Raw genomic sequence first — 25,389 nt, forward strand, 5'->3', positions numbered from 1 at the left:
TATATGTGATTTTTAAATTTAATTCAAAATTTAAAAATATAAATAATTTTGATTCAAACGGAATTCAAAATAAAATTTAAACTTTTCGATTCAAATTCTTTAAACCTTGTTTCGAACATAATCAAATTATAATTCAAAAATAACTTAAATTTAAATCTCAATTTGAATAAATCTAAGTTAAAATTATATAAAAATAATCACGATTCTCATGAACAATCAAACAAGCTATTATAGATTGCAAGTCGACTCAAAAAATCATTGAACCTATTTGAGTTCAACTTAAATTCAATAAATTTAAATATAAATTAAATATTTTTCAAACTATTGAAAAAACTCACCTCTAATTTTAGCATATTATTTATGATTTAAAGGCTTACAATCTCAAAAAGATGAAAAATGATACACACACACATGCATTTATTGTGTAAATTTGTAAAATATACATTTAAATTAAAGAACAAAGAAGCTTACATGACTAAACTAACAAAGGACAAGCTTGTATATAAATTTGCTTATCAATTACTTGATATATTCACAAGCATATACAATTTTATTTGTCTTAAGTGGTAGTTACGAAAACTAATGCCCACTAAAGAGCTCATCATGGTTAACACAAACAAACCAGGAACATACAAACACATACCAACTAAAGAGCTCATCATGGTTAACACAAACAAACCAGGAACATACAAACACATACCAATAGATAAGTAAAAATACTTGGTACAACTAGAAACACACGGTAAGATGCAAGCATTCATGAAAAACACTACAAGTACAGAAACGTGAGGACCAGAGATTCAATCGACCAAAACAAACCACAGTTAACAAAAGTCAAAACGCAAAAATCACATCACAATCATAAGCAAACCAAGACATCCAGAAGTGTTGGTCGTTCACAATCGCTACTACACAGTACAACTCAAAAACAAGTCTGAGCATCAAGAAACAAGGCCATCGCTCAGCGACAGCGCTGCTAGCTGATCAGTGGGAGCATTCCCCTGTTGCTGTTGCGCTACATTTCTCAGGACTTCCATTGCCTCTGCAACTTTTGCTTTCAGAGCTTCTGGAGATTCTAGCAAATGCAGGACTTCAGTTTGGTCCATCTCCAGCAACATTCCCGTAACTTTGGCAGCATGATCTCGCTCGTATTGCTCCACAAGTGGGTAAAGATTCTCACCAAGCATCTAGACAGAAGACAAGACATTAACGTGTCATCAAGGGATTTATGGGCTAGAAATTCACATGGTAAAACCAAAAAAATAAATGCACAGAACATCTAGTTAAATAGTTTTTACATAAAGCACAATGGATGATCATGTAATCAATCCCAATAGTTGGGACAAAACTTGATGACATTGAAGATTGAGGCTGAAAAGAAATGCTTGATTTTGAAGATTGAGGCTGAGAAGAAATGCTCAATTTGCACGCAAGTGCAACTGCTGACTGTACCGGAACAAGCATTGAAAAACAAGACATTGTGAAACGTAAAAAACACCCATCTCAAAAGAGAATAGTTAACTTTAAAGTAAAAAAAAATTGCTAAAATGTTCACCATTCAAATTGTAGAAGTATCACTAATATTTTTTTTTCTTTAGAATTGCTATTGTACTGGTGCATTAGTCAGATCTGATGCCAAATACTATTATTTGAAGATTGGAAAGCTAAGGCTAGAGATTGCTTCATGAATTCAACAACAAGAAAAAGATCTATCAAGGCAAATGCAGAGACCAAGTGGCTGAGAGATTGGTTCTTGAATTCTTTTTTTTATTATTTCCTGCCAAACTGATGTTGGTGTCATCTTCTTTTCCCAAGCATTTTGTGCAGATAAATTGTATAATAATTGACTCCAAAATTATGAATGCATATACTTTCTATGGTACATATTGAAAGTGCACAATATACACTATGTAAAAACGGGCACACAGCATTAGTATATAAAAATAATAGATAATTAACAAGCACTAACTGCACGAAGTGTATACATGTATAAAGAGAGCATACCATCCTTTGCTGCTCGAGAGTAGCATTTGCAAGTGCTGAAGCCAGAGCCCCAATGGGAATAGATTGTGACATGCCAACATCTCGGAATCCCAGACCTCCCATATCATATGGAGAGAGCATCCCTCCAACAATACCAGGCATTGGAACGTCAGGCATGTTGCGACCAGGAGCATAGCGCTGGACACGACCCCTTGGAAGCATCTGCTATCAAAATTCAACAATAATCACCATATATCACATTAGTTTGCATCACACAGGTCAGGCTATACAGGAGTATCATCTAACAATGGAGAAGAAAACAGAGTTCGCATGAGATAAATACCCACTTCAAGCAGAAATCATGAAGGGTCAAATGAAATGAAAGTACATTTTGACACATCAACACAACGAAGTTTTTGAATTTTGATTTTCGTATCAATTTTATTCCCAGTTCAGCAAGGTATCAACATATTGTATTGATGCCAACTTGTATCGACACACAATACAGGTAGATACCAGTATGAATTTAGTTCTACACATTGCTATTGTTGTGGACCTACTTTTGTGGGAATTAGACTCTGCATGTTCCTATATTCAGCTTTCCATCAAATCAACCACACTCAACTCTCTTAAAATGATGATTCTCTCTCCACAATTTGCATGTAAAAAAGCTGTCCAGACACTAGATGGTCGGTCCACTGCCTAGAACCTAGGGGAAAAGGTATAGTAAATTAAAAATGGCTAATATTAGTATATATAATTAATTGTATCCTTAATCGATTTACAAATAAAAAACACTTATCATAAGTGAGCACTAAATGTGAGTTCAGTAAAGCATTTCATATTTGACATTGCAACTATATAAGAGTTACAAATCTAAGTGTACTAGTGTGCTAAAATTAAATAATGAAAAATTTAACAATAAATGAGAAAAATGAGAGACGAGAAGGAAATTAAACCTAGTGAAGAGAAGGAAGAAAAGATGCATTGAGTGCAAAAGGGGAGGTGGAAATTGTGTGCATCGGATGGGAGACTCAAGTAAAGAGGTTGTCGAATGGGCTAACAAAGAGAATTATGATTACTAAAATATCAAATAAACTTGGCCAGTGTCTGCTTGGGCCGCTTTCTAAAAGAACCACCAAACAGGGATCACCTAGCTAGATGAAACAGTTCTTTGCCAAGCAGCTAAACATTGAGAATTTGCTTCCACAAAGGAACTTTTAGACCAAAAAGATTTCAAAATAAATCTCACAAAGGTTTATAAATTATAAACAAAATACAAAATTTAATTCAGCTCATTAATATTGTCGATAAACTTGTGCTTACTCAATTTTGTAGAAAAGTCATGTGGCTTCTTTATTTTTCATAAATGTTGACCTAAGCAAATATTTGAGATCTTTTTAGGAATGCAAGATATAGTTCACATTCAGTCAAAATTCCTCTAGCCTAATAGCATGCAAATTATATATTAAAATGTAAGGATAATAAAAGAGAATCCGAATTAGTCTTATATCTAGCATGCATGTAGTGTGTTAGACAAGATGTGCTTCTATTATTGTAATGATACTCTTGCCCTACTAATCAATATAACAAGAGATTGAAATCAACAGATGTCCAAATACCATAGTGCAACACTAGTCCAAACTTTAGCAAGTAAAATCAAGGAAAATGGAATAGATAGAATACTATGCATACACTTGTATCAGACCCAATATCACAGGCCTAACACAGATAAACAAACATGAAAGATACATGGTGATGCACCAAATAATTTGGCCTCTCGCATACTGCAAGCATCTACCCTGTATATTCCTTGATCCAGTGACATGCTAGGCCAAACCTTTCTGGTAAGTGGGTTAAAACAAGTTAACAAATCATGTTGCATCCAAAGTGATCAGAAAATCTTCGAATATATTACTGTGATGAGCTTGTTTAGGGCTGCTTGTTTAACAAATGAGTTCTAGTAAATCATAGCCAACTATACTAAATAACTGACTCGATTGATAACTTAAAATACATCATTTCAAACTATTTAAGTTGATTGGCTAACCACTAATCCCAATTTATATAATGGTCATACTGCAATCGCCCATGTGGGACTAATGAGCAAGTGCATCATAGTTTCGACATGCACCCTTATGCTCACCATGACTCAAATGTTTGTGTCCTTTTTGCGCCATTGAAAGGATTTGAACTTTGAACTCTACAACCATATTAAAGTTGATTGGCTAACAACATATTCAACAAGTTTGAGGGTTTAATTTATATAATAGACCACCACACTTGTCTATGTTGGACTAATAGGGACGGAGCATCCAAGCTTCAACATAAACATAATAAAAAATTTAAATTCTTCTGAACTCTTTTGTTCCAATTTTGAACTACTTGTAATTCTGACAGAAGGACTAAACATACCATATGCATTCATTAAAATTGCAAAAGAAAATAAATGAACTACAAGAAAATATTAAATAAATACCTGTTGATGGATCAAAGGCATTGGTTGCTGCATTTGTTGCACTGGTCCTCCACTACGTCTACCACTTGGGCGATGCCCCTGCTGACCTTGTTGGACTACAGGCATGAAGAAATTTGGCATAGGTGGCCCACCCGGCCTCATTCCAGGAATAAGCTGTTGCTGAAAGCCAAATCCTGGCTATCGATGAAATGGTGGTGAAACTTAGCGACGATCTCAAGCAATTAAAGTTTGACAAAAAAAATGTAGGTAACTAAAGGTAACCAGAATCAATTCAGTATCAGCAAATATCACTAATTTGTGGGATGAATTAGGCATGCAATCATTAAAATCCAAAATTTTGAAATAATTCAAGAATGAGGATGATAGCCTGGGCAGGAAAAAAAACATTACATACTAATTCTACAAGGAGAATTTTCTTTCCGAACATGAATTCAACCAGTAGAAAAGACAAAAAAAGGACCAACTAGCAAGCATGGAAACTTTACTATTTGAAGTCTTCAAAACAGCATTGATGTAGCTGTGCAACCCTATCACAATTTGCACATTCAAATTCTGACTCTTCATTTATCATTATACACGTAATTGTACAATTCTGACAAAATTTGCACCTTCAAGATCTGACTCTTCATACACGTAATTGTACAATTCTGACACAATTTGCACTTTCAAGATCTGACTCTTCATTTATCACTCTTATATCCATGTCAGACACTAATAACCTGACAACAAAACTCCAATCGAACACCATACATTTCTATTGCGATGTGTAAATTCTTTTAAATCCAAGCAACAATAATTCTAGATAAATTTGGCATTCATCTTATTCGCTCTTACTAAACTGGTTACTTGTTTCTTTTCCTATACACTAGGAGCTCTACCTCATTGCAAATTTCTACGAAGAAAGTCCCACGAGAAAAAAAAAAAAAATACCAAGCAAGCAAATCAAAACTGAAATGGAAAAAAAAACCTGACACCTGTTTTATTTTAGCAAAACATAATACCTAAGAATGTCAGAAGACCAAATGTTATTTTACAATTAACATAAATGCGATAAAATATACAAATTCAAAAGACCATTAAAATAAGAACATCTATTATCCAGTTTCTTGCATTGAAATTCTTAAGGGGCATTTTACAAATGGAATGTGTGAAAAACAGAAGGAAAGCTTTAACCTCAATCTAAAAATAATAAATGAATTTGGACAATAGCAACAGTGGAATAAGATCTGCATATTCTATACCCAAGGTGTTTATCCCACATATTCTATGCCCCAGGTGGGATTAACACAGCTTGGTGACACAGATGACTAAGAAAGAAAATTAAGTATAAAGTAAATGAAACTATTCCTGACACTAAAATTAAGCGACTTAGGTCTGTAGAATTCCATAAAAATTTCCAAGAAACCAAGCATGGAAACATAACTATATTGATCTATAATCCAAATCCTCTCATTAAAATTTTAAAGAGCCATTATACAAATGGAATATGTGAAAAACAGAAGGAAAGCATTAACCTGATTCTATAAATAATAAGTAAATTTGGTCAAGAGCAACAGCAGGATAAGATCCACTTATTTTACTCCAAATAAGTGGGACTAACACAGCTTGGTGATACTGATGTCTAAAAAGGAAAATTAAGTATAAAGTAAATGCAACTAATCCTAGCACTAAAATTAAGCAGACTTAGGTCTCTGGAATTCCATAAGATTCTGAGAAAGCCAGTGCAGAAACATAACTATATTTAGTAATTGATGCATCACCTTCAGTAACTTTCATGATGAAGTGAATGCATACATAAAATGAAACATCACATAAACATAAAAAGGCAATAAATTTCTGTACAAAATTTGTATCCTTTTATTTCTCAGCTCTTCCATTTTTATCATAAAAACAGGTTCCAAGGCTCATGCACCACATAAAAGAAACAAAACACAAAAAAAAAAAACCAATGAGATAGGTACCTGAGGTGGAACAAGTGTAGGAGGAGTTTGGCCATAAAATATTTGTTGCCCCATACCAGGAGCACCAGGGGGGTAGATGGGAACACGTGGACCAATATTAGGCATCATAGTTACTGGTCGTACTTGTGAAAACTGAGCCTGGAAAATGACCGGAATTATTGAAACAATATGTACAGCAACCAACACATGTATATGTGCACCAATATTTTATATGATCTAAAAGAAGACTGAAGAAAAAACATTGGAGCAATGGAAAGTATAATTTGCCAGCACAGTAGACAAGTTTTAACTAGAGAAAAGGAAAAGCAATCTGATTGTCACTATAGCGTGAAGCTCTAAAGCTTAATTATCATTATGACTGTTTGCAAAACTTAACAAACTAACATAATTGTCTTCTCAAAGACAACAAAAAAAGATAGAATAAAAGAAGATATTCCTGAAGCTATTCTATACTTGGAGAAAGTATGTTGATCTGCAGTGATATGATCCTCCCTTCTCAGTTTTGAGATCCCCCAAATGTTACCGGGAGTAAAAATAATGTTTTACAAAATGAACTGCTATGTTAGGTGCACCTAAATTAATTCTAGTACCTCAGCATTAAATAAAGGGTTTAAAAGGATTGTTTTGACTGACTAAAAATTCAAATAAGCATATAAGGAATTGTTTTAACTCACTATTAAAATCAAAATAATTGTAGCACCATTAACATTATGTAAAGAGTCTAAAGCAAAGTTTCTACCTTATCAATCAAAGAAGCATAACTGATACCAAACTCAATCAAATTCCACACATCACCAAAATCAATTAGTTTTCAACCGTGTAACATAATGTGTCCCAAGAATATCAGGGCAACATTCTGAACTCAAGAATTAAAACATGATATCTCTTGTTTGGCAAAGGAACCATAGAACAGAGTATCAAGACCAAAAAAAAAATCATTCAAGAATGAGAAAGGTTGCCCACAATGTGTCTGGTTTTCAGGTGATTTAAGGAAGATATTCTCCCAAATTGCCATATGTTTCCTAAATTGGAGAAAAAACACATGTTAAAGGTAAAATGATTAAAACAGAGCAAGCATGTTATGACTAATGAATCAACTTCAATGACTTCAATGTTACCCTAAGAAATGGTTCATATAGAATACCTGCAACCTAGCTTTTCTCTCTTCTTTGCGTTGTGCAACTGCAACATAAAGTGGCTTCCCACCAACCATTTTTCCATTCATCTCTGCCAGCTAAAAGAAGACACAAATATGTTCACTTTACCATTTAAGTAAAAAAAAGGCATAACAATGAGATCTTACAGCTCGAGATGCTTCTTCAGGAGCTGAGAAAGCAACAAATCCAGAACCTTTACTCATACCATTAGGTTCCCGCATAACCTATCACTCAAATTGGTAAATTAAACACATCTAAAAGAAAATTAAACAAAAAATATCAATGTAGAGGGGAAAAAACCTTGCAGGAAGTTATTGTCCCAAAACCAGAAAATAATTCTCTCAGCTTATCATCTCCAATACTGTCATCTAAGTTCTTCAAATATAAGTTGAGTCCATGATACTTATCAATTGTCTCCGTAGCAGTTTGCTCAATCTTTTCCCTGAGTTCTGATTCCCTTTCAGACTTTTTCAGCGCCTTTCCGACGTACCATTCCTTATCATCAAATTGATGTCCATTGAGTTCTTGAACTGCTAGAGCAGCAGCATCTGGATCGTCAAAATTAACAAACCCAAAGCACTTTGATTTTCCATCCTCCTCAATCATAACAACTGCACTGGTGATTTTCCCATATTTTCCAAAAATATTTTCTAGGTCCTCCTTTGTAGTTGACTCTGAAAGATTTTTCACAAAGACATTAGTAAATTTTGTCTTGTCTGCTGAGTTTTCCCTTTCCTGCTTGCGGACGAAGGGTCCAACATAAACTGGTTTGTCATTCATAAGTGCACCATTCAATTTATTAATTGCACTTTGAGCAGCCTCTTCTCGATCAAATTGAACAAAACCATAGCCTTTTGACTGCCCAAATGTATCTGTTACGATTTTGCATGACAGGATATTACCAAATGACGAAAAAATGTCATGTAGTGATTTGTTGCTTATTGTTTTGTCTAGATTCTGAAAAAGAAAACAATTAACAATGACTAAGGAGACCACTATAAACCAAAACAATAACGCACAACAAATAGTTCAATACCTTGATAAAAACATTTGCAGACCCACTTTTTCGAATGCTAGGGTCACGATTTGAATACATAATACGAATAGGCTTGTTGTTAATAGGTGTGAAGTTGAGCACATCCAAAGCCATTGCAGCTGTCAATGAAATGAGAACCAACAGAAAATAAGAACATAAGCTCTTATCCAGAAAAACCACAATAGAAGAGTGAGATCCATTATTGGTGTATCATAAGAATACCACTTTTAATGAATTTAAGCATTATGAAGTATAACTGGAGCATTCAACCTAACCTAAAATTGACCAAATATATATAAAAAAATCTATTTGGTTCAATAAAACCAACCAAGAGTCTATTTTACAGTTTATTTGTGATAACTTTGAAAATTTCTTATCCAGAAACAAACCTCAATAGAAGAGTCAAATTCATTATTGGCTGTGCATCATAATAGGAGCATTCAACCTAACCTAAAAATTGACCAAATAAATCTAAAACCCATCTGTTTGGTTCATTGAAACCAATCCAGAGTTTTTCTTATAATTCGTTTGTGATAACTTTAATTAGAACTAAATTTTAAAAACCTTTATTTCTATAGAGCAAGAATTCCAAACAAAAGGACCAAGAAACCAAGAAAAAGAAATAATTCTTTCTGATGAGCATAAAGGAATTAGAACTAAATTTTAAAAACCTTTATTTCTATAAAGCAAGAATTCCAAACAAAAGGATTGTTTGGACCAAGAAGCCAAGAAAAAGAAATAATTCTTTCTGGTGAGCATAAAGGACAAGATGTTTTGCATTTCTACAAGTTAGGTCAATCATGTGAAAAATTAACCACCACACAATTACAATGGAGAAATAACATTGGTAACTATAATGAGAAAGACTATCATCACAAGAGCATTTTTTATAATTGCAGAAACAGGGTGAGGGTATTACTTAGGAAGAGTTTAGCTTGGTCATTAGAGAATTCACTCAATTGGACAGAAAATAAAATCAAACATAAACATGAGCCACAGTGACCTTAAAAAACAATACCACTCTGAGGTACTGCTACCATACTGGCAGCATACTGCCAAGCCAATAGACCCACTACCACTTATCATTGGATGGAATTTATTATCTGATAACATCTAACTCTCCAAACTATCAGTGTTCTGAATATAATAAATGTAGAATTCAAAGAGAAATTGATAAATGTTGAAGCTAGTTGGTCCAACGTCCATTGGTTCCACATAGACAAGTAGGATGGCCCATTATATAAAGATAAACTAGATCCTTTTCTAAGAGCTTAAACTTTTGGGATTAGTGACTAGCCAATCAATTTCAACAATGAATAATATAATTAATATGGAAAATAATGAATTTGTTGAAATAGGGAGGAACTTCTAAAGTCTTAGCAATGGAAAACACATATTGTAAGTCCAGAAAATGGGGCTGATGTAGCATCAAGACGAACTAATCTAACAATGAGAGAACAAAATAAAATTTATTTGAATGATAATTAAATGAGAGATCAGGATTTCTTTTTAAATGCCTCAACCCCAACCATTTCACACCAAAACATAGTGACAAACAATCAATTCCTAAGATACACAGAGAAACATGGTAAACAAATAATTTATCCCTAAAATAATTTACTAAACAATAATTGAAATCACCTAGCTTGCTCTAACTAACCAAAATAAAATGTTACAACTTTGAAAACACATAAAGTTTAAAACTTGTTAATCTAGAAATGCGGGATTGATCTAAAAGCACAAGTAGATAGTGTATCCTGATGTCTAAAGCACTTTGTCAATGATTATCTTCGTTCCTCTTCAAGAAAATAGGATCGTGAAGTAATCTGGAGTATTTTTCTCATTTGAATTTTATGGAAACTAAGATCCCTACTGTATTTCATATTTCATTAAGATCAAGATAGTTCAGTAAGCCTGTAAACTACTAAACATCCCTATTTTAGCCTTTGAACTTAAACCAATGACACTTTCAATAAGGGCATCGTTGATATTATCCATGAAATGTTGCATTCTACCAAAAATGGTAATTTCCATTGATTAACGTCATTTCAACTGAGCAACCAAACAAACGATGCGTATATCGAATGCATTACAGCCAGAAAAGAAGAAACTAGAAACCGGCGCAAAGAGGAGGTTGAAGCTAACAATCCAAATTTCCAAAGCCAACATAACATGCAATCCAGTACCCCCAAAAGGACGATTTTTCCTCAAAATTCCAAAACTAACTAGTATAAAACGAGAAGGATTTCGCTCACCATCAGCAGGGTTGCTATAGTTAACATAGGCATAGCCGAGCGACCGTCGGGTATCAGAATCTTGGCAAAGGCGCACCGAAATAACCGGTCCGATCTGGCTAAAAAATTCAAAAATTTGCGGTTCCGTGACGCTTGGATGGAGGTCCCCAACGTAAAGCGACGACAACGGAATCTGGTTGCCTCCGCCGTTGTTGACCTCCGCGTCCGACGCCTGCTGCTCAACCGTAGACTGTGCCATATCTCGTAAAAACTATACGTTTTTTTTTTCTCCCTTTTGCTTTGTTTCTCCCTTTCCTCTTGCCGATACAGCAAACCCTAGCGACGATAAAACAAGAACTAAGACAACACACCTTCCTCTTTGCTGTAGGGCTTTCTGACTGATAAAACGCGGACAACAATCGTGAAATCAAGAAGACTAACTGCAATTTTTTAGGGGTTTTCCGATATTTTTGGTAGATCGAAAGGGGGAGTAAGAGAAGAAGAGCTAAAGGATCGCGACGGAGGAGGGTTTGGGAGGGGCAGGCCACCCAATTGGCAACTGCACCGCGATCGGCCTCGTGGCCACGCCCCTGGCTCTTGTAGTAGTGCGTCGGCCCCTGACTGACTCACGAGGCGCGGCCGTAGATGGAGGTGAGCTGCGCTGCGGACCGTACGATCTCTCAATTTAAATTTCATTAATTATTTTATCATTCACCGGATTAACAGTGAGGAAAAAACAAGAACTAATTAAGAAATAGTTAGTCGGTCATAAATTATAACAAAGTTCTCACTGTAATATTAGTAGCAGTAATATGGCCAAATTTAACTTTAAATATATCAGTTTTCTGAACAGGAGTGTGAATTCTCAGACTCACACTCGCGCTGGAATCTGGATCGCCCATCACCTTCCTTTCACCGCCAGCTGCGCGAACAGGTCGTTCGCCATCATCGTGCTCGAGTCCTCCACGCTCTGTTGGCTCACCGCCGGCGTTTCCTCCGTCCGAGGAGTTGCCGCCGCTGTCGCCTCGCTGTGTGATTGCTTCTGCGAAGACTCTTCGCCATTTTCACCGGCCGGTGCTGGCTGCGGCGGGTTGGCTTCCTGCAGCTGGAGGGCGTATTCGAGGTTCCAGAGCACGTCTCCCATGGAGGGCCGGTCGACCCCGTGCTCCTCCAGGCACTTCTCCGCTGACTCCACGTACTTGGTGAGAGAGTCCTTGTTGATTGTACCGGCGATGTTGGGGTCGATGACCTTCTCGATTTGCCCCTTGCGTTTCCACTGCATCGCCCATTCCGCCAGGTTCACCTGCTCCCTCGGCAGCGACGGGTTGAGCGCCGGCCGTGCGCACAGCACCTCCAGCAGCACCACCCCGAAGGAGTACACGTCGGACTTGTCCGTCAGCTGCTGGCTCCGGAAGTACTCCGGGTCGAGGTAGCCGAAGCTGCCCTTCACGGCCGTGCTCACGTGCGTCTGGTTCATTCCCGGCGCGTCCTTCGAGAGCCCGAAGTCCGACACCTTCGCTACGAAGCTCTCGTCCAGGAGGATGTTAGTGGTCTTCACATCGCGGTGGATGATCCCCTGCGCTGTACCCGTGTGGAGGTAGTGCAGCCCCCTCGCCGCCCCGATGCAGATCTCCAGCCTCTGCTTCCACGACAGAGGCGGCTTGTCGTGCCCATAAATATGGTCCCTGAGCGGGCCATTCTCCATGTACTCGTACACCAGGATCATCTCCGAGCCCTCGTCGCAGTATCCAATGAGCGAGACCAGGTGTCGGTGCCGGAGCTTGGACAATATCTGGATCTCCGTTTGGAACTCATTGATCCCCTGCTCTGACTGCGGATTCCCCCGCTTCACTGCCACCTTCGTCCCGTCCTCCAGCTCGCCGATGTATACGTTCCCAAACCCTCCCACGCCGACCACCGCCTTCTGGTCGAAGTTCTTGGTCGCTGACTGCAGTTCTGCCAGAGACATGTACCGGCCGGCCCCCATCCCCAGCGTGGAGGAGACGGTGTAGCCGCTCTTGGACCCGTAGCCTCCTTTGCTAGACGTCATGAAGGTCGAGTTACCAGTGTGCACCGGCAGCAGCCATGAGGAGAAGCTGTTCCGCCGTTGCCAGTCCTGCGGCCGGCGGTGCCATTTCACCACCATCGCCCCCAATCCTGCAAACGCGCCAAACATCATCGCGAATCCCACTGCCACCACCACCTGCTGGTTCGACCCGTCAGTTATATGCTGCGCTTTCGACCCGTCGACGCCGAACTCGCCGTCCAGGCTTCCGACCGAATTGTTCAACTTCATTATCTCTATCCCATTCAGCAGCGCGTCGATCCGCCCTGAGTTATCCTTCATCGGGCCGACCTGGACTGTGATCCGCTCCGTCGCTATTGTCTCGTTGAGAAGGAAATCTTTGTAGAGAGGCATCGCGAGACCACCGGTGAGGGTGGAGAGGTCGAGCCCCGAGACGGCGGTGAGATCATTGATGTAGACGTTGAAGTAGAGGTCGTTGAGTGTCTTGCTAATGATGTCGCAGAAGTGGAGTCGGACAAAGTAGCTGAAGGCCGGGTCGACATCGAAGCTCCACGTCACGTTGAAGTTGGGGCTTCCGACGCGCGCGTCGGCCATCTTGGCGGCGGTTGCGTAGACGGCATTGGGCGCGATTAGCGGGGAGGTCCCCTGCGGGAACTTGATGATGCTGGGATCGACCGCTACGTCCTTGGCCATAGCGTTTGGCTGGATGAAGGCCGCGTCCGTCTCCCACGACCGCCCGAGCGTGTCGTTCACGGAGGTGATCACTGGCCCTCCGACGTTGACACGGTACGCCACCTGGAAGCTGGAACCAGCGAGCTCCTCGGATTCACCCACCGGCGCCAGCGCGTTGACCGTGGCGGGCAGGAGCGCGTCTGGCGCGGAGACGACCTCGATGCCGTTGACGTAGGCGACAGAGTTGCGGCGCGGAGTGAAGTGAAGGGTGAGCTCCGGGGAAGTGGCGTTGACCAGGAACTCCTTCAGTGCCCACTTGGCCTCCTGGTCGTCAGCAGTGAAGCTATGAAGGAGAACAAAATCGTCGGTAGTGACGGAAAACACGGCGTTGGTGAGGTCGAGATCGGTATTATCAAGAGGGAAGAAGTGGAGGCGGATCCAATGCCAGCCCGGTCGGGTGAGCGCAAATTTGTAGGTGGCTTCGTCGCGGAAAATGCGCGCCGAGAGGTAGAGTGGGGAGGGGACCGGCGCGGCGGGGTCCGAGGCTCTTACCTCGTCGGAGGCGGACAGGAAAGGGGCCGTCTGCGAGTCCGTCTGGAATTGTCGGCCATCGGGCATGGTGACGGGCGTGGTGGCGCCGCAGTCGATCAAAATATTGTCAGCGGCGGTGAACTTGCCGGCAGACGATCCTCCCGGTTGTGCCTCCACCGGAAAACAGAGGAGGAAGAAGATAAAGAAGAAATCCATCACGTACGCAGTAATCTTCGGCACTGTCCGGGGCCTTTTCTTCAGCCTCGGCATGATGATGCTGGGGAAGGCGGTGCCTCTCCGGTCCCGGAAGGGGGCGCGGGAAGGGAGAGGGAAGGATGAGCAAAAATTGCGGCCTCTGCATCGATGTGTCTTAATTTGACGACAAGCACGAAGCCAAATCCATCCTTTGAGATACGGTGTGACTTTGACGTTTATGCTATATATAGCAGCATGAAGACCGGGTCAATTACAGATCAGAGGGTGTGATTTGGGTAGTCAGATTCTGAAGATCCCTTAAATTTGGGCCCTTTCGATTATGTAAAATGCGTTTTAGAAAAAATAATAATTAATTAAATATGTGAAAAGGGTTGACTCTTATTTAATTTTTGAAATAAATGAGCCTGAGTTAGGGCACTCACACAATCTATGTGGAAGGGGAACACAACCAATGATGTCGAAGTATCTTAGAGCATCTGCAACGCTATTCTATTATAATATCTAAAAAAATTTAAAAAAAAAAAGTATGTGGAACCCACTCCTATGACATGAACGTGTTCAAAACGTTGAACGCGTTCATGTATTCACTCCTCCACGTCATGTAGAGAGATAATAAAAAGGTGTTATTAATACGCTATTAACGCTATGTTGGAGATGCTCTATCTCAAATAGTAAACATAGCAATATGTGTTACCTAAAGTTGTCTAAAGTTTTGGGTTCTGAGTCTTTTTAACAACATATTTTTCTTGATTGAGGTGTTATTTTGATTCGAGTCATCTTAGCAACGTGTATTTATTAGTTAAGGTACTATTTCAGTATTTATTGATTGAGGTACTATTTTGACAGTAGACTATTATTAACATAGTGGTATCGTGCCTCTAAAAAATTTATCTAATATAATTTTTACCTCCGGGGTATAACTGAGTTGGTTACGACGGAATAGACTTGCAAAAAAGGATAAGAGTTTGAATTTCGATGAAATCGAATAATATTCTTCTCCGTCATGATCAACTGTAATTTTTTAATTTATCTCCTTATAAATGGTTATAAGATCGATCGTGTGAAATCGTGAAGTGACCGATTTTATTTAAAAAAGAAAAAGAAAAGTAGCACAACCAATCATGCTGGTTTCCCATGCCATTTACTTTTATTTTTTAAAAAATGAAAGTTTTTTGCTTTTGAAATTTATCTTTAATTTAAGATTTTTATACCTTAAAAATATTTTAATTTTTATATTTCAATATTGAATTAATTTAGATAATTAGAATTTAAAATCCTTGGGTGCGCCAATGCACACACACGTTGACACTTGCACCACATACATGAACTTAATGCTGATAAGAAGTCTCTCTCTCTCTCTCTGCTTCAGTCGTAATAATATAACGGGACGGTTACCGGACCCGACCAAAGCTGGAACCGTCAAGCCACGTCAGCACTCGGCCCTCGGCGCCCTCAGCTCAGCAGCAGCAAAACGCAGTAGTGGCAATAAATTAGCAGCAGGAGCAGCAGCGCAGCAGCAGTTCGGAGGAGGCGGTCACCGGACCCACATTTGCTCATCTCTCGCTCAGGCTTGGACCAGAACGAAAAACCCAAGCAGCCCAGCAGAGAGCAGAGCCAGGCGGCCCTCTTCCCAAATCCCCTTTCTTTCCTCTTTCTTGTTGTCGCTCTTCCCCTCCGTTGCATACATACCCAGCTCGTCCCTCGAGATCCGCTTCCCCCGCAGAGCAAATCCACTGCGATCTGGAGACGGAGAATGTGAAGGGGAAGCAGCAGTAGCGGCAGCGGTAGTGGCGGCGGATTTATGGCTGCGAATGGTCATGGCGGCGCTGGAGCTGGCGGTGGAGGCGCCAGCAGCAGGGCCGCTGGCGGAAGCCCCGCGGCCTCGATTACCGCCGCGGCGGCCACGGTTATAGGGTCTGCGGAGCTGCCGCTCCGTCCTCAGGAGAGGGTACGACTATGCCGCTTTGATCTCTTACATCTCTTTCTTTATCGAATTTTTTTGCCCTGGCTTTTTCTTTACTTCTACTTCGGGAGGCCTTTTTGACGCGCCGTACCGTTTTTAGATCTAGATTTGAGTAATTGCAGCGTTGGGGGTTCTTCGGGGTACACATACAGGGCATTGTTATACGGCATGCTGATCTTGAGTTCGTGAGAGTTCTTTTCTTAATGCTGCCTGTTCTAATCTCTAACCCAACTGCTTTCTGTTGATTTTTTTTTTCTTCGAGGTGAAGAGAAAAGGAATTTAGTGTGGAGCTTTACTTCCGAGTTTTGACTTTGCAAAACTGACTTTGGATATGTTAATCGTTGACTAGTGGAGAAAAATTGCTGAGATCTTCGATATTTTGATCTATAGGAAGCCAAAATATTTGCGGTTTCAACTCGTAGAGATCTTGAAAATTTTGCCGAGTTCTTGTACATTTTGATTTATAAAAGCCAAAATATTAGGCGTTTAAACTAATAGAAATCTTCAAAGTTCTCCGTACTTAATCTTATATGATTTAGGACAAAAAATTGTCCCTGGAGTTGCTCCTTTGGTGAAAACATACTGATCTTCTGCAGATGCTCTGGTAAATGAGCTCAACGTAGCTATCATTATCTATCTCCTTTCATGATGTTTTCTCTTTAGATGCTGAGGATCATGATAACGGTATAAATATGATTTCAACTTTTCACGTATGAACCGACGGTTATAGACTTATTGTCCATTCTCACATTCCTTTCTAAGCCAACTTGTGCATTTACTTATTCTGTTATAAAGGCAAAAGGAGCTTCTGTACTTCGCTTTAATCATCTGACTTTAACTCTTATCCACTGTTCAGATTGCAGCCTTACGAGTGAAATTCCATTACTGTTGTTTAGCATACTTCCACAATTTTTCTTGGTCTATTTCATAATTATTTTTTTTTCAAACTTGATTACAGCTATGTTTACAAATTCTCAGTGCACCCTATAATGAAATTGAAGTATCTATCTTCTGGTTATAGAATTGCTGTCATTTGTTGCTATGGGAAGCATATATCATCTTATTTCTTTTAATTCTAAGTTTTTTAAATCAATAAATCTTTTGTTAGTATGTTGGTCTTGTTATACAGTAAATTTGTGTCATCTAAAATAGATGTTGATTCTCCTATATAGAGAAACGTGTGAAAAGGAAAAAAAAATTATGACATAAATACTAACCGAGGAACTTGAAGTATTTATAGTGCCTCACTTTCGCCCTAGTGTTGTCTATTGCTGTGGATGTGATTCTGGATTGATTGGATTGGTAAGATATTAGCTAATATCTACACATCCAAGTAATGATATTAGATAAACATATGTTGGTATCAATTAAGTATTCATTTTTTTACACTTATCTCAGACGTACAAGGTGTGCATGATATATCATTGTAGTGTTAGTCTGACAAAGTAACAATATAGGAACTGGACTGCAATTCAGAACCTTGGTCCTCAAAATGCCTTTTGACCAATTGGCTCTCCAACGCTAAAATTTGGGATCAATCAAGCTTGCAAAGGACCTGACATATCTTATGAGCTCTAGTCTCTCTCTCACCAAGCTTTTGCCAAACAGTTGACATAGTCAAGCACAAGCAACAATAGAAATTTGTTTTATTGTTCCTGACACGGTGCACTAGGAGATGCCAGCACTAATCTGCTATCAATAGCTAGGTATGAGCATGCCTATCATCCTTATAGTTTAATGTTAGCTCAATACTTTATATTTGGATACAGGAGCACCAACCAACCATATGGTCTTGACTCGGTTTATGTTAACAACACCAATAGAGTAGGTGGTCATGCATTAACTTACATTTTGAAGGCAGTTCTCACCTGATAGGGTTGACCAAAGTTACTAGGAAATTCTTGTAACAACTTGGGAGGTAATAGAGAAAATCCATATAACAATTTCCACTCTCTAAGGGCATCGTTTATTATTAATGAAGCTACCTTGAATGTTACTTTTTTATGTTGAGTAACTGAACTCCTGAATCATGCTTTGACATCACATGCTACTGAATGATTTGTGGAACACCAATTGGGTTCAAACTATCTTCTCTTCGTCAAATATTTTAAATTAAGGCAACTCCACTTTTGTTTGTCTCACATGCTTTTAAAATTGATCTATTTGAAGTTTGTTGTGCTCTTGGATTGCAAATTGAAGACCGTGTTATCAAACTTGTACATTTTTCTTTGCACCAGTTGAGTAGATGGGGAGGTTGCTTCAGAGGACTGTCCTGTTTTGGGTCACAAAAGAGAGGGAAACGAATTGCTCCGGCTTCCCGAACTCCAGACGGGAATGCATCATCTAGTCGTGTAAATGGCCCTCAATCTGCTGGAATTTCTAGTGAAAATACAATTCTGAACTTATCTATTCTTGCCCCACCATCATCTCCAGCTTCTTTCACAAACTCAACACTCCCTTCGACAGCCCAATCACCCAACTGTTTGTTGTCAATGTCAGCTATTTCACCTGGAGGACCATCTTCAACCATTTTTGCAACTGGGCCATATGCTCATGAAACCCAATTGGTCTCACCTCCTGTTTTCTCTACCTTTACAACTGAACCTTCCACTGCACCACTGACCCCTCCACCTGAACTTGCTCACCTTACAACTCCATCATCCCCAGATGTGCCTTTTGCTCGGTTTCTGTCATCATCTCTGGACATTAGAAGTGCTGCGAAAGAGAATGGAATGCCCTATTTATCATCTAATTATGGTGTTGGAAGTGAATTCCAGGCAAATTATCCTCTTTATCCTGGAAGTCCTTCTAGTAGCCTCATATCACCTGCCTCTGGAACCCCAAGAACTGGACTATCATCTCCTTTTCCAGAGAGGGATACTCCTAGACAGTGGGATTCTTCTGCATCTGCACAGGACTCACCATGCTCCAGGAATGGGGCATCAAAGCTTTTTGGACTTAATTCAGCTGCAACGAGAAATTTTATACTATGTCCAGATTCCAGTTTCTTCTATCCTGCAACATCTGCTCAGTTTCACTTGGATCAGGCACAGCAATCAGCTCCTCATAATGGAGGGAGGCATAGTTTATCCAGGGAAGCTGATGTTTACTCCAGTGGCAACAGACATAGTAAAGCTTGCAAGCAAGATGTGGAAGAGATAGAAGCATACAGAGCGTCATTTGGATTCAGTGCTGATGAAATTATCACAACACAAAACTATGTTGAGATGTCAAATGCAGTAGATGAATCATTTACGATATCTCCATTTGCAAATAGTAAAACTGGGATCGAGCCATGTCACACTGACGAGTTTGCCGACAAAGGGAAAAGGTTATCCAATTCACTTGATCCAATGAGCACAAAGCTAGTCACTGCTCAGCTTGAGGTTGGAGTGGATGGCAGTTCTGATCAGGCTAACATACATGCAGGTAAAATTAATTGCTTTGAAGAGCATTATTTTTCTTATAAGAAAAACCATACTTGATTCCATTCATAAGAATGTCCTAATCCGATCTGTTCTGTAATTAGCAATCAATCAATAAAAACGATGATAAATATATAGAACAGCACATTTATCATTTTCATTATTATGATTTTCTTCCTGATAATATATCACAAACATTTGTCTATCGTGCTATCCAGGTTCTAAACCAAACTGTGTTTGCGAAAATACCTCTCCTTCAGTTCATGGTAATAGTGGCTCAGCTGGTCGGGAGGAAATTAGTTCAAGGTCATCAGCTGATCTGAAACCTGACAAGCTAGCACAACCAGGACAGTCATTCTCAGATGCAGAAATTGATTATAGGAGAGCGAGAAGTTTGAGAGAAGCCAACGCCAAGCTCACCTGGCGCAACTCACTGAATTAACTTGATCTGTTTCTGTGCTAGTTAGAAGGATGATCAAATTTCTCTATGATTAAGTTTTTGAGCTAGCCTTGAAAATTTTCTTTCTGCTGATTCAGTTCATGACTACTTGTAGGTCCTAGCAGTGCAGTGCTGTGGTTACTGGCGAGTTCTTCTTAGGACTCTTCCTGTAATCAGATTGTGATTATGATGAAGACCTTAGTACCGCTAATTATGTTGTACAGTACTATCCTTTAGCCTTTGCTATTTATTAAGTGTAGGAGTTTTAGCTCATCTGTAAAGACTTGCAGCTCACAATGAGAGTCGAGTTGCTTGCGTCCATTCAATTACGAAGAGAACTGGCATCCATTAATACAACTATTAGTTTGCAATGTGGATTTAACTTTGATCTTGCAGTTTTTATGCCAAACAATAGCTCTATTTCACAACCAGTTATCTAATCCTTTATGATGAGCATTGATGATGCATCAAGGAGGGTGCAACAACCGTAGAACGACAGCAGGAAAACTTCCATATGTTCTCCAAGATGAAACGATGAGAATGTTCATGGAAGCAATGCTTCTACTAACCCAAACGAAGAACTCAATGGTACGTTTACTTTTATTATTATTATTATTAGTTTGCTGAATTCTGATGAAATAAGTACGCCATCTCAGATTATTAATTCACATGAGATTATAATACTTAATCACATGAAATTATTGCTCTTATTCCACCAAATGCTTGTTCCAGGCATTTCGAGATGCAATATGAAGAGGTACTTAGTGTAAGTTTTTTAAAATTACAAACATCCTGAATACAAGTTCTTTAAACACGCTGAAAAGTTTCTATAAAATTTGAGATGCAAAGAATTCATTCTAATTTCAACATTTTTTCTAAGCACATATGTTTATTTTGAGGATCAGATGATACTCATTGATTTCTGACAATGTTATGGTTATGAATATTTATTTGCTATGTTGGCATTTACATCGACTTATTACGAGGTTGAATTTGTGGTTTTGATATAAATTTTATGTCTATTTTGGAAATGTGTGTTATGTTCATTGAGAAATTATCACACGAATAGAGTTTTTTTTTAAAAAAATGAAAGGGGGAGTATCAATTTCGCATGAATACAAGCATGAATCCATTTAATGAACTATGCTACAAAGTTCATTCTTTGTGATTTTGCATGACAATTAATCTTTTTATGAAACACCGACTCCACTTGGATGTCTCTAGGAGGTTGAAAAGGAATAAAGTAAGCATTTCGACTGAAACATTGACACATTGTTATGTAATGATTCATTCCAATAACTTAATTCAGTGAAAAAGTTTCACCATCAAAAAATAACACTTATTAAAAATTTATTATTTAAATTTACAATCGAGAAGATAAAATCTATTATTGAAAGTGATGCATCTGTATTTTTTTTTTATTTATCTTGATGATTAATAAAAAAAATTATGAAACCAAATTAAACATTTTCAAAAGTAATTAAATCATAAAAATTAAATATCTAAATTATCAAAAATAAAAAACTGAATGCATCAGACCAATTGAGCAAGAGTTGGATGGAGTAAAAGAGTGGATTGAAGGGATCACGTGTGCTAATCAGCTCAATTGGACAAGGGGCGCTAGTAGACAACGAGTTAGATGGACCAATTAAAAATAGACTAATCAACGTAGCGAACAAGTTGGGTCAAGCATAAGTTGAAAATGAATTAATTAAACAAAAATATTTTTATATATTCATAATAATTAAGCGAATACTTAATATCGATCCATTTTACATGAATACTAGTGTTATGCCTTAGATTCTTAAAATACCTATAAAACGATAACCATAGGAATCAAACATAAACTTTAAAAAATATTATAAATATATGTTCGATTTTTGAAGAAAAATTATAAATATACAAGCAAGTATAAATCAAGGGATTAATATAATTTAATTTGTCAAAGAACCTTCTCACGTTTTTTACATTGTTTGAATCTAATAATTACATATTTTTTTTAAAAAAAATCATCGTCTAAGTAATTTAGGTCATACCAGTGAATAGAAGTAGGATTATGAGCACTTAATAGATCTTTGAAGTCTCCAACATCTGAAAACAAAAACAATGAGATTCCAAAGGGACTTTGCATTTCACAACTGCCCAAACTGATAGTAGGCCACAAATCAGTTTATGTAATACGAATATTTTTGGTATAAATCGTAAGATGAAATCAGCTTCCAAAATATTTGCACCATGAAAAACCGCATCAAAGATGTTGGCTGAGGGAGGGATGAACAAAAGGATATAAATTAGATTCAAGGAAATGTTGGAATTGTGTTCAGTTTTTCCAATTAGACAGAACAAAAACCCAATTCGACCGAGGCTTTCCTAATGATCCAATCAGAAAAAATTGTCATTCCTTTCCAGACTCGATCATTAGAACCGGCTGTTCCAGAGAAAAACACTGCAAGCCTAAACTAGGCGAAACAAAAGTCCGCACTGAATCAGTAATTCAGGCTGGCACTACACATCACATGCTCGTGGATAGAGAATGTTTGACTGGATCCTAAGAACAGAAATTTGACTGCAAGTAAACTCCATAACTAGTTTGGTTCAACGAGTCATAAGTTCATATATAGACTTTGAATAAAGCAACACAAATATTTGTGAATCTTCTAACATCAAAAGTACTCAGGTAAAAAATTGCATAAAGAAATATAATTTATCCAAGTAAAACCATTAACGGACCTAGAATAAGAAATACCCAAGTGGAATAGCAACTCCAATAGGATCTTGGTCACACATTTCTTAACTCAACTGGTGCAGGTTTTACTTGAGGGGGATGAACCTGGAAGAGTGTGTAGCACCAATACCAGGTCTTCCATGCTTCACAGGCTTGTATGAGATGGAGAACTCAGCCAAGTAATGGCCAATCATCTCGGGCTGTAATGCCACAGAAACAAATCAATATACGATGAAAAAAAATAGCCACAATGTGAAATATGATAGTTTTTATTCAAGATATGGAATATAGAAAAGCAAAATTAAAGAGATCCCTACCAATATGTCACATGAATGTTATGTCAAAAAAAAAAAAAGGTTACCTTGATTTCAACCTGGTTGAATGTTTTTCCATTGTAGACCCCAACAATGCTCCCAATCATCTCGGGAACTATTATCATGTTCCTAAGATGGGTCCTCACTGGCTCAGGCTTTTCACCAGGAGGTGCATCTCGCTTCTGGATATAGTTAATACATAACAAATAATGAGTATTCTATTTTAATAGAATTGCTGTTGAAATTTTAACAGGAGAAGAATGGCAAACCTCGGATTGGCTCAGTTATTTAGCACAAAAGATCAAATGATACCAGCACATCATAAAAATGGCTTGATGGTATATACATGAATGGCTTAACTTTCACCAATCAAAGCATCAGTCAACATAGAGGCGATTAAAGATTCTGCAAATTCTATTCATTTTCTTATTACTGAACGCTTATTACTACAATTTGAATCTAATAGCATTGCAATGTTTCAGAAGCATCTAAAGAATTAACTCAGATGTGTAACTACTTTATTTGCATTCCTCATTAACTTTGTTTTATATTAAATAATAGAAAAAATACCATTAGTTACTCCAGGAACAGAAACTGACAGATTTTTCACGTTGTTGATGTTGTATAATTTGACATATCCGATAGTTATGACAATTTCTCCAGTCGACATGGTTGCAGTAGTAGCTATGTTAGGGTAACAGTGGCATGCTAGATAGTTCTAAACTGCCATCACAAAGATGTGCATTACCAGCTACCATGTAACAAGCAAAATTAAATGAACAACACAAATCATATTAATATGACACAAGTAAATCTAAACAAAAGAAGAGCATAATTGCTTATTTCATGAAGGCAAAGATAAATGCAAAGAAAATAGACAATGCAAAAGGGGTATCATACCGCTTTGCGTAGCTTCTTAATCAAAGCCATTGGCTTTCTCTTCAGCCCTCTTTGAAACCTGCATGGTCTCACGCTCACTCTTAAACATAGCAAGGATAAACCAAAGGAGAAGAACAAAAACACAAGACAAGGTTCGAACCTTCTGCGAGCACGTGCGCCGAATAGCTTGACGAGCTCGTCGAGGCCCATGTCGAGGAGCTGATCCAGATCCACCCCACGGTACGAGAACTTCCTGAAGGTCCTCTTCTTGGGGTGCGCCCCTCCGACGTCCACCGCATCTGAAGCATCCGCCTGTAATCAAATCCAACAAGACCAACAAAGAGATAATGTATAACAAAAGATTGTAATCTTACAACACACTAGTACACAAGACGAAGGAGCCGAAACCAACCATTAGCGTCCGAGTAGAGCTTCTCTGGCTAGGGCAGCGGCGGTCGATGGAAGAAACTGGCTCTGGAAAATTAGGGCTTGTTTACCCGAATTTTATTTATAGGAGAGGAATAGACGGGCGCGGTACTTGCAATTACCATTTTGCCCATAATCGTTTGAAGAAACATTTAAAATAACATAAAAATATAAGGTTCAAAATAAAAAAAAAAGTGTCCATCTCTTCTATTCTCTAAAAAAAACCCTGTCACTCACCGATTTTACACTATCAATTTTATAATCATCTGTAAAAAGATAAATTAAAAAATTATAATTGACCACGATACGATCGACCTCATAACCATCTATAAAAAATAAATTAAAAAATTATAATTAACTATGATGAAAGAAGATATTCTCTCAATTTCATCGAGATTTAAATCTTTATCTTCATCTGCAATTGTGCTCGATCGCGTCTCATTTAGAGTCAAGTGTACGAAATATCACATGGTGATGGCTACTCAGCTTAAGGTCTCCAACACTTGGCACAAGAAGTCATTCTATCACAATCAAGCCTATACCTTCAAATATCATGACTAAAATTGTGAATGTTTACAATTAGTCAATGATGATCTACGGTAAATAAAGATGAGAGTTGACTTTCTTTTTGCTAAACGACTTGTTGTAATTCAAACATAACATTTAAGGAGCATATGACAAAAAAGATTTTCAAATTTGTGATCATTTCCTTTTTCATTCCTATCAAGAGGCAGAGGATCGAGGAAGCTTTTTCAAAATGATGATAGTTGAGGATGATAAAGGACAACTCGGTGCGCAACAGTCTTATTCTATATTGCAAACTCCTGTCAATAGCATCATCTTATATCTCTCTTCTGTCAATGAATTCATTCTCTCTTCCTCTTCGTATCCTTTACGGGCAACAAAACTTTTTATCTCGTGTC

At 38.4% G+C, this 25,389-nt stretch overlaps 4 protein-coding genes across 5 annotated transcripts; 1 reads left to right on the forward strand and 3 right to left on the reverse strand.

Annotated features, from left to right (window-relative positions):
• Positions 1-687: 687 nt before the first annotated feature.
• Positions 688-11,426, reverse strand: LOC141841890 (polyadenylate-binding protein 2-like). Of its 2 annotated transcripts, none has more exons than XM_074730088.1 (9): positions 10,872-11,426; positions 8,617-8,735; positions 7,881-8,537; positions 7,727-7,804; positions 7,568-7,657; positions 6,424-6,561; positions 4,463-4,639; positions 2,005-2,208; positions 688-1,187 (listed from the first exon to the last, which is right to left on the reverse strand). In XM_074730088.1, the coding sequence occupies exons 1-9, from the start codon at positions 11,107-11,109 to the stop codon at positions 942-944; spliced, it is 1,947 nt and encodes a 648-aa protein (XP_074586189.1). In that variant the 5' UTR covers positions 11,110-11,426; the 3' UTR covers positions 688-941. The 2 variants fall into 2 exon arrangements, with proteins under 2 accessions (XP_074586189.1, XP_074586190.1); XM_074730089.1 differs by having other exon boundaries at positions 2,005-2,205; positions 10,872-11,425.
• A 325-nt stretch (positions 11,427-11,751) lies between these two features.
• On the reverse strand, positions 11,752-14,349 carry LOC141837597 (putative receptor-like protein kinase At2g21480). The gene has a single exon (XM_074724978.1). The coding sequence runs from the start codon at positions 14,347-14,349 to the stop codon at positions 11,752-11,754; it is 2,598 nt and encodes an 865-aa protein (XP_074581079.1).
• A 1,540-nt stretch (positions 14,350-15,889) lies between these two features.
• On the forward strand, positions 15,890-20,504 carry LOC141838927 (uncharacterized protein At1g76660-like). The gene is made up of 3 exons (XM_074726553.1): positions 15,890-16,243; positions 18,496-19,687; positions 19,902-20,504. Exons 1-3 carry the CDS (start codon positions 16,097-16,099, stop codon positions 20,123-20,125), a joined length of 1,563 nt encoding a protein of 520 aa, XP_074582654.1. The 5' UTR covers positions 15,890-16,096; the 3' UTR covers positions 20,126-20,504.
• Positions 20,505-22,708: 2,204 nt separating this feature from the next.
• On the reverse strand, positions 22,709-24,522 carry LOC141839931 (small ribosomal subunit protein uS19-like). The gene is made up of 5 exons (XM_074727790.1): positions 24,453-24,522; positions 24,201-24,352; positions 24,062-24,119; positions 23,209-23,343; positions 22,709-23,047 (listed from the first exon to the last, which is right to left on the reverse strand). The coding sequence occupies exons 1-5, from the start codon at positions 24,453-24,455 to the stop codon at positions 22,934-22,936; spliced, it is 462 nt and encodes a 153-aa protein (XP_074583891.1). The 5' UTR covers positions 24,456-24,522; the 3' UTR covers positions 22,709-22,933.
• Between the last annotated feature and the right edge of the window lie 867 nt (positions 24,523-25,389).

The sequence above is a fragment of the Curcuma longa genome, chromosome 11 (genome assembly GCF_044706935.1).
Source record: "Curcuma longa cultivar G26 ecotype Majalengka, Jawa Barat chromosome 11, ITB_CL_G26_1.1, whole genome shotgun sequence".
Classification (NCBI taxonomy): Eukaryota; Viridiplantae; Streptophyta; class Magnoliopsida; order Zingiberales; family Zingiberaceae; genus Curcuma; species Curcuma longa.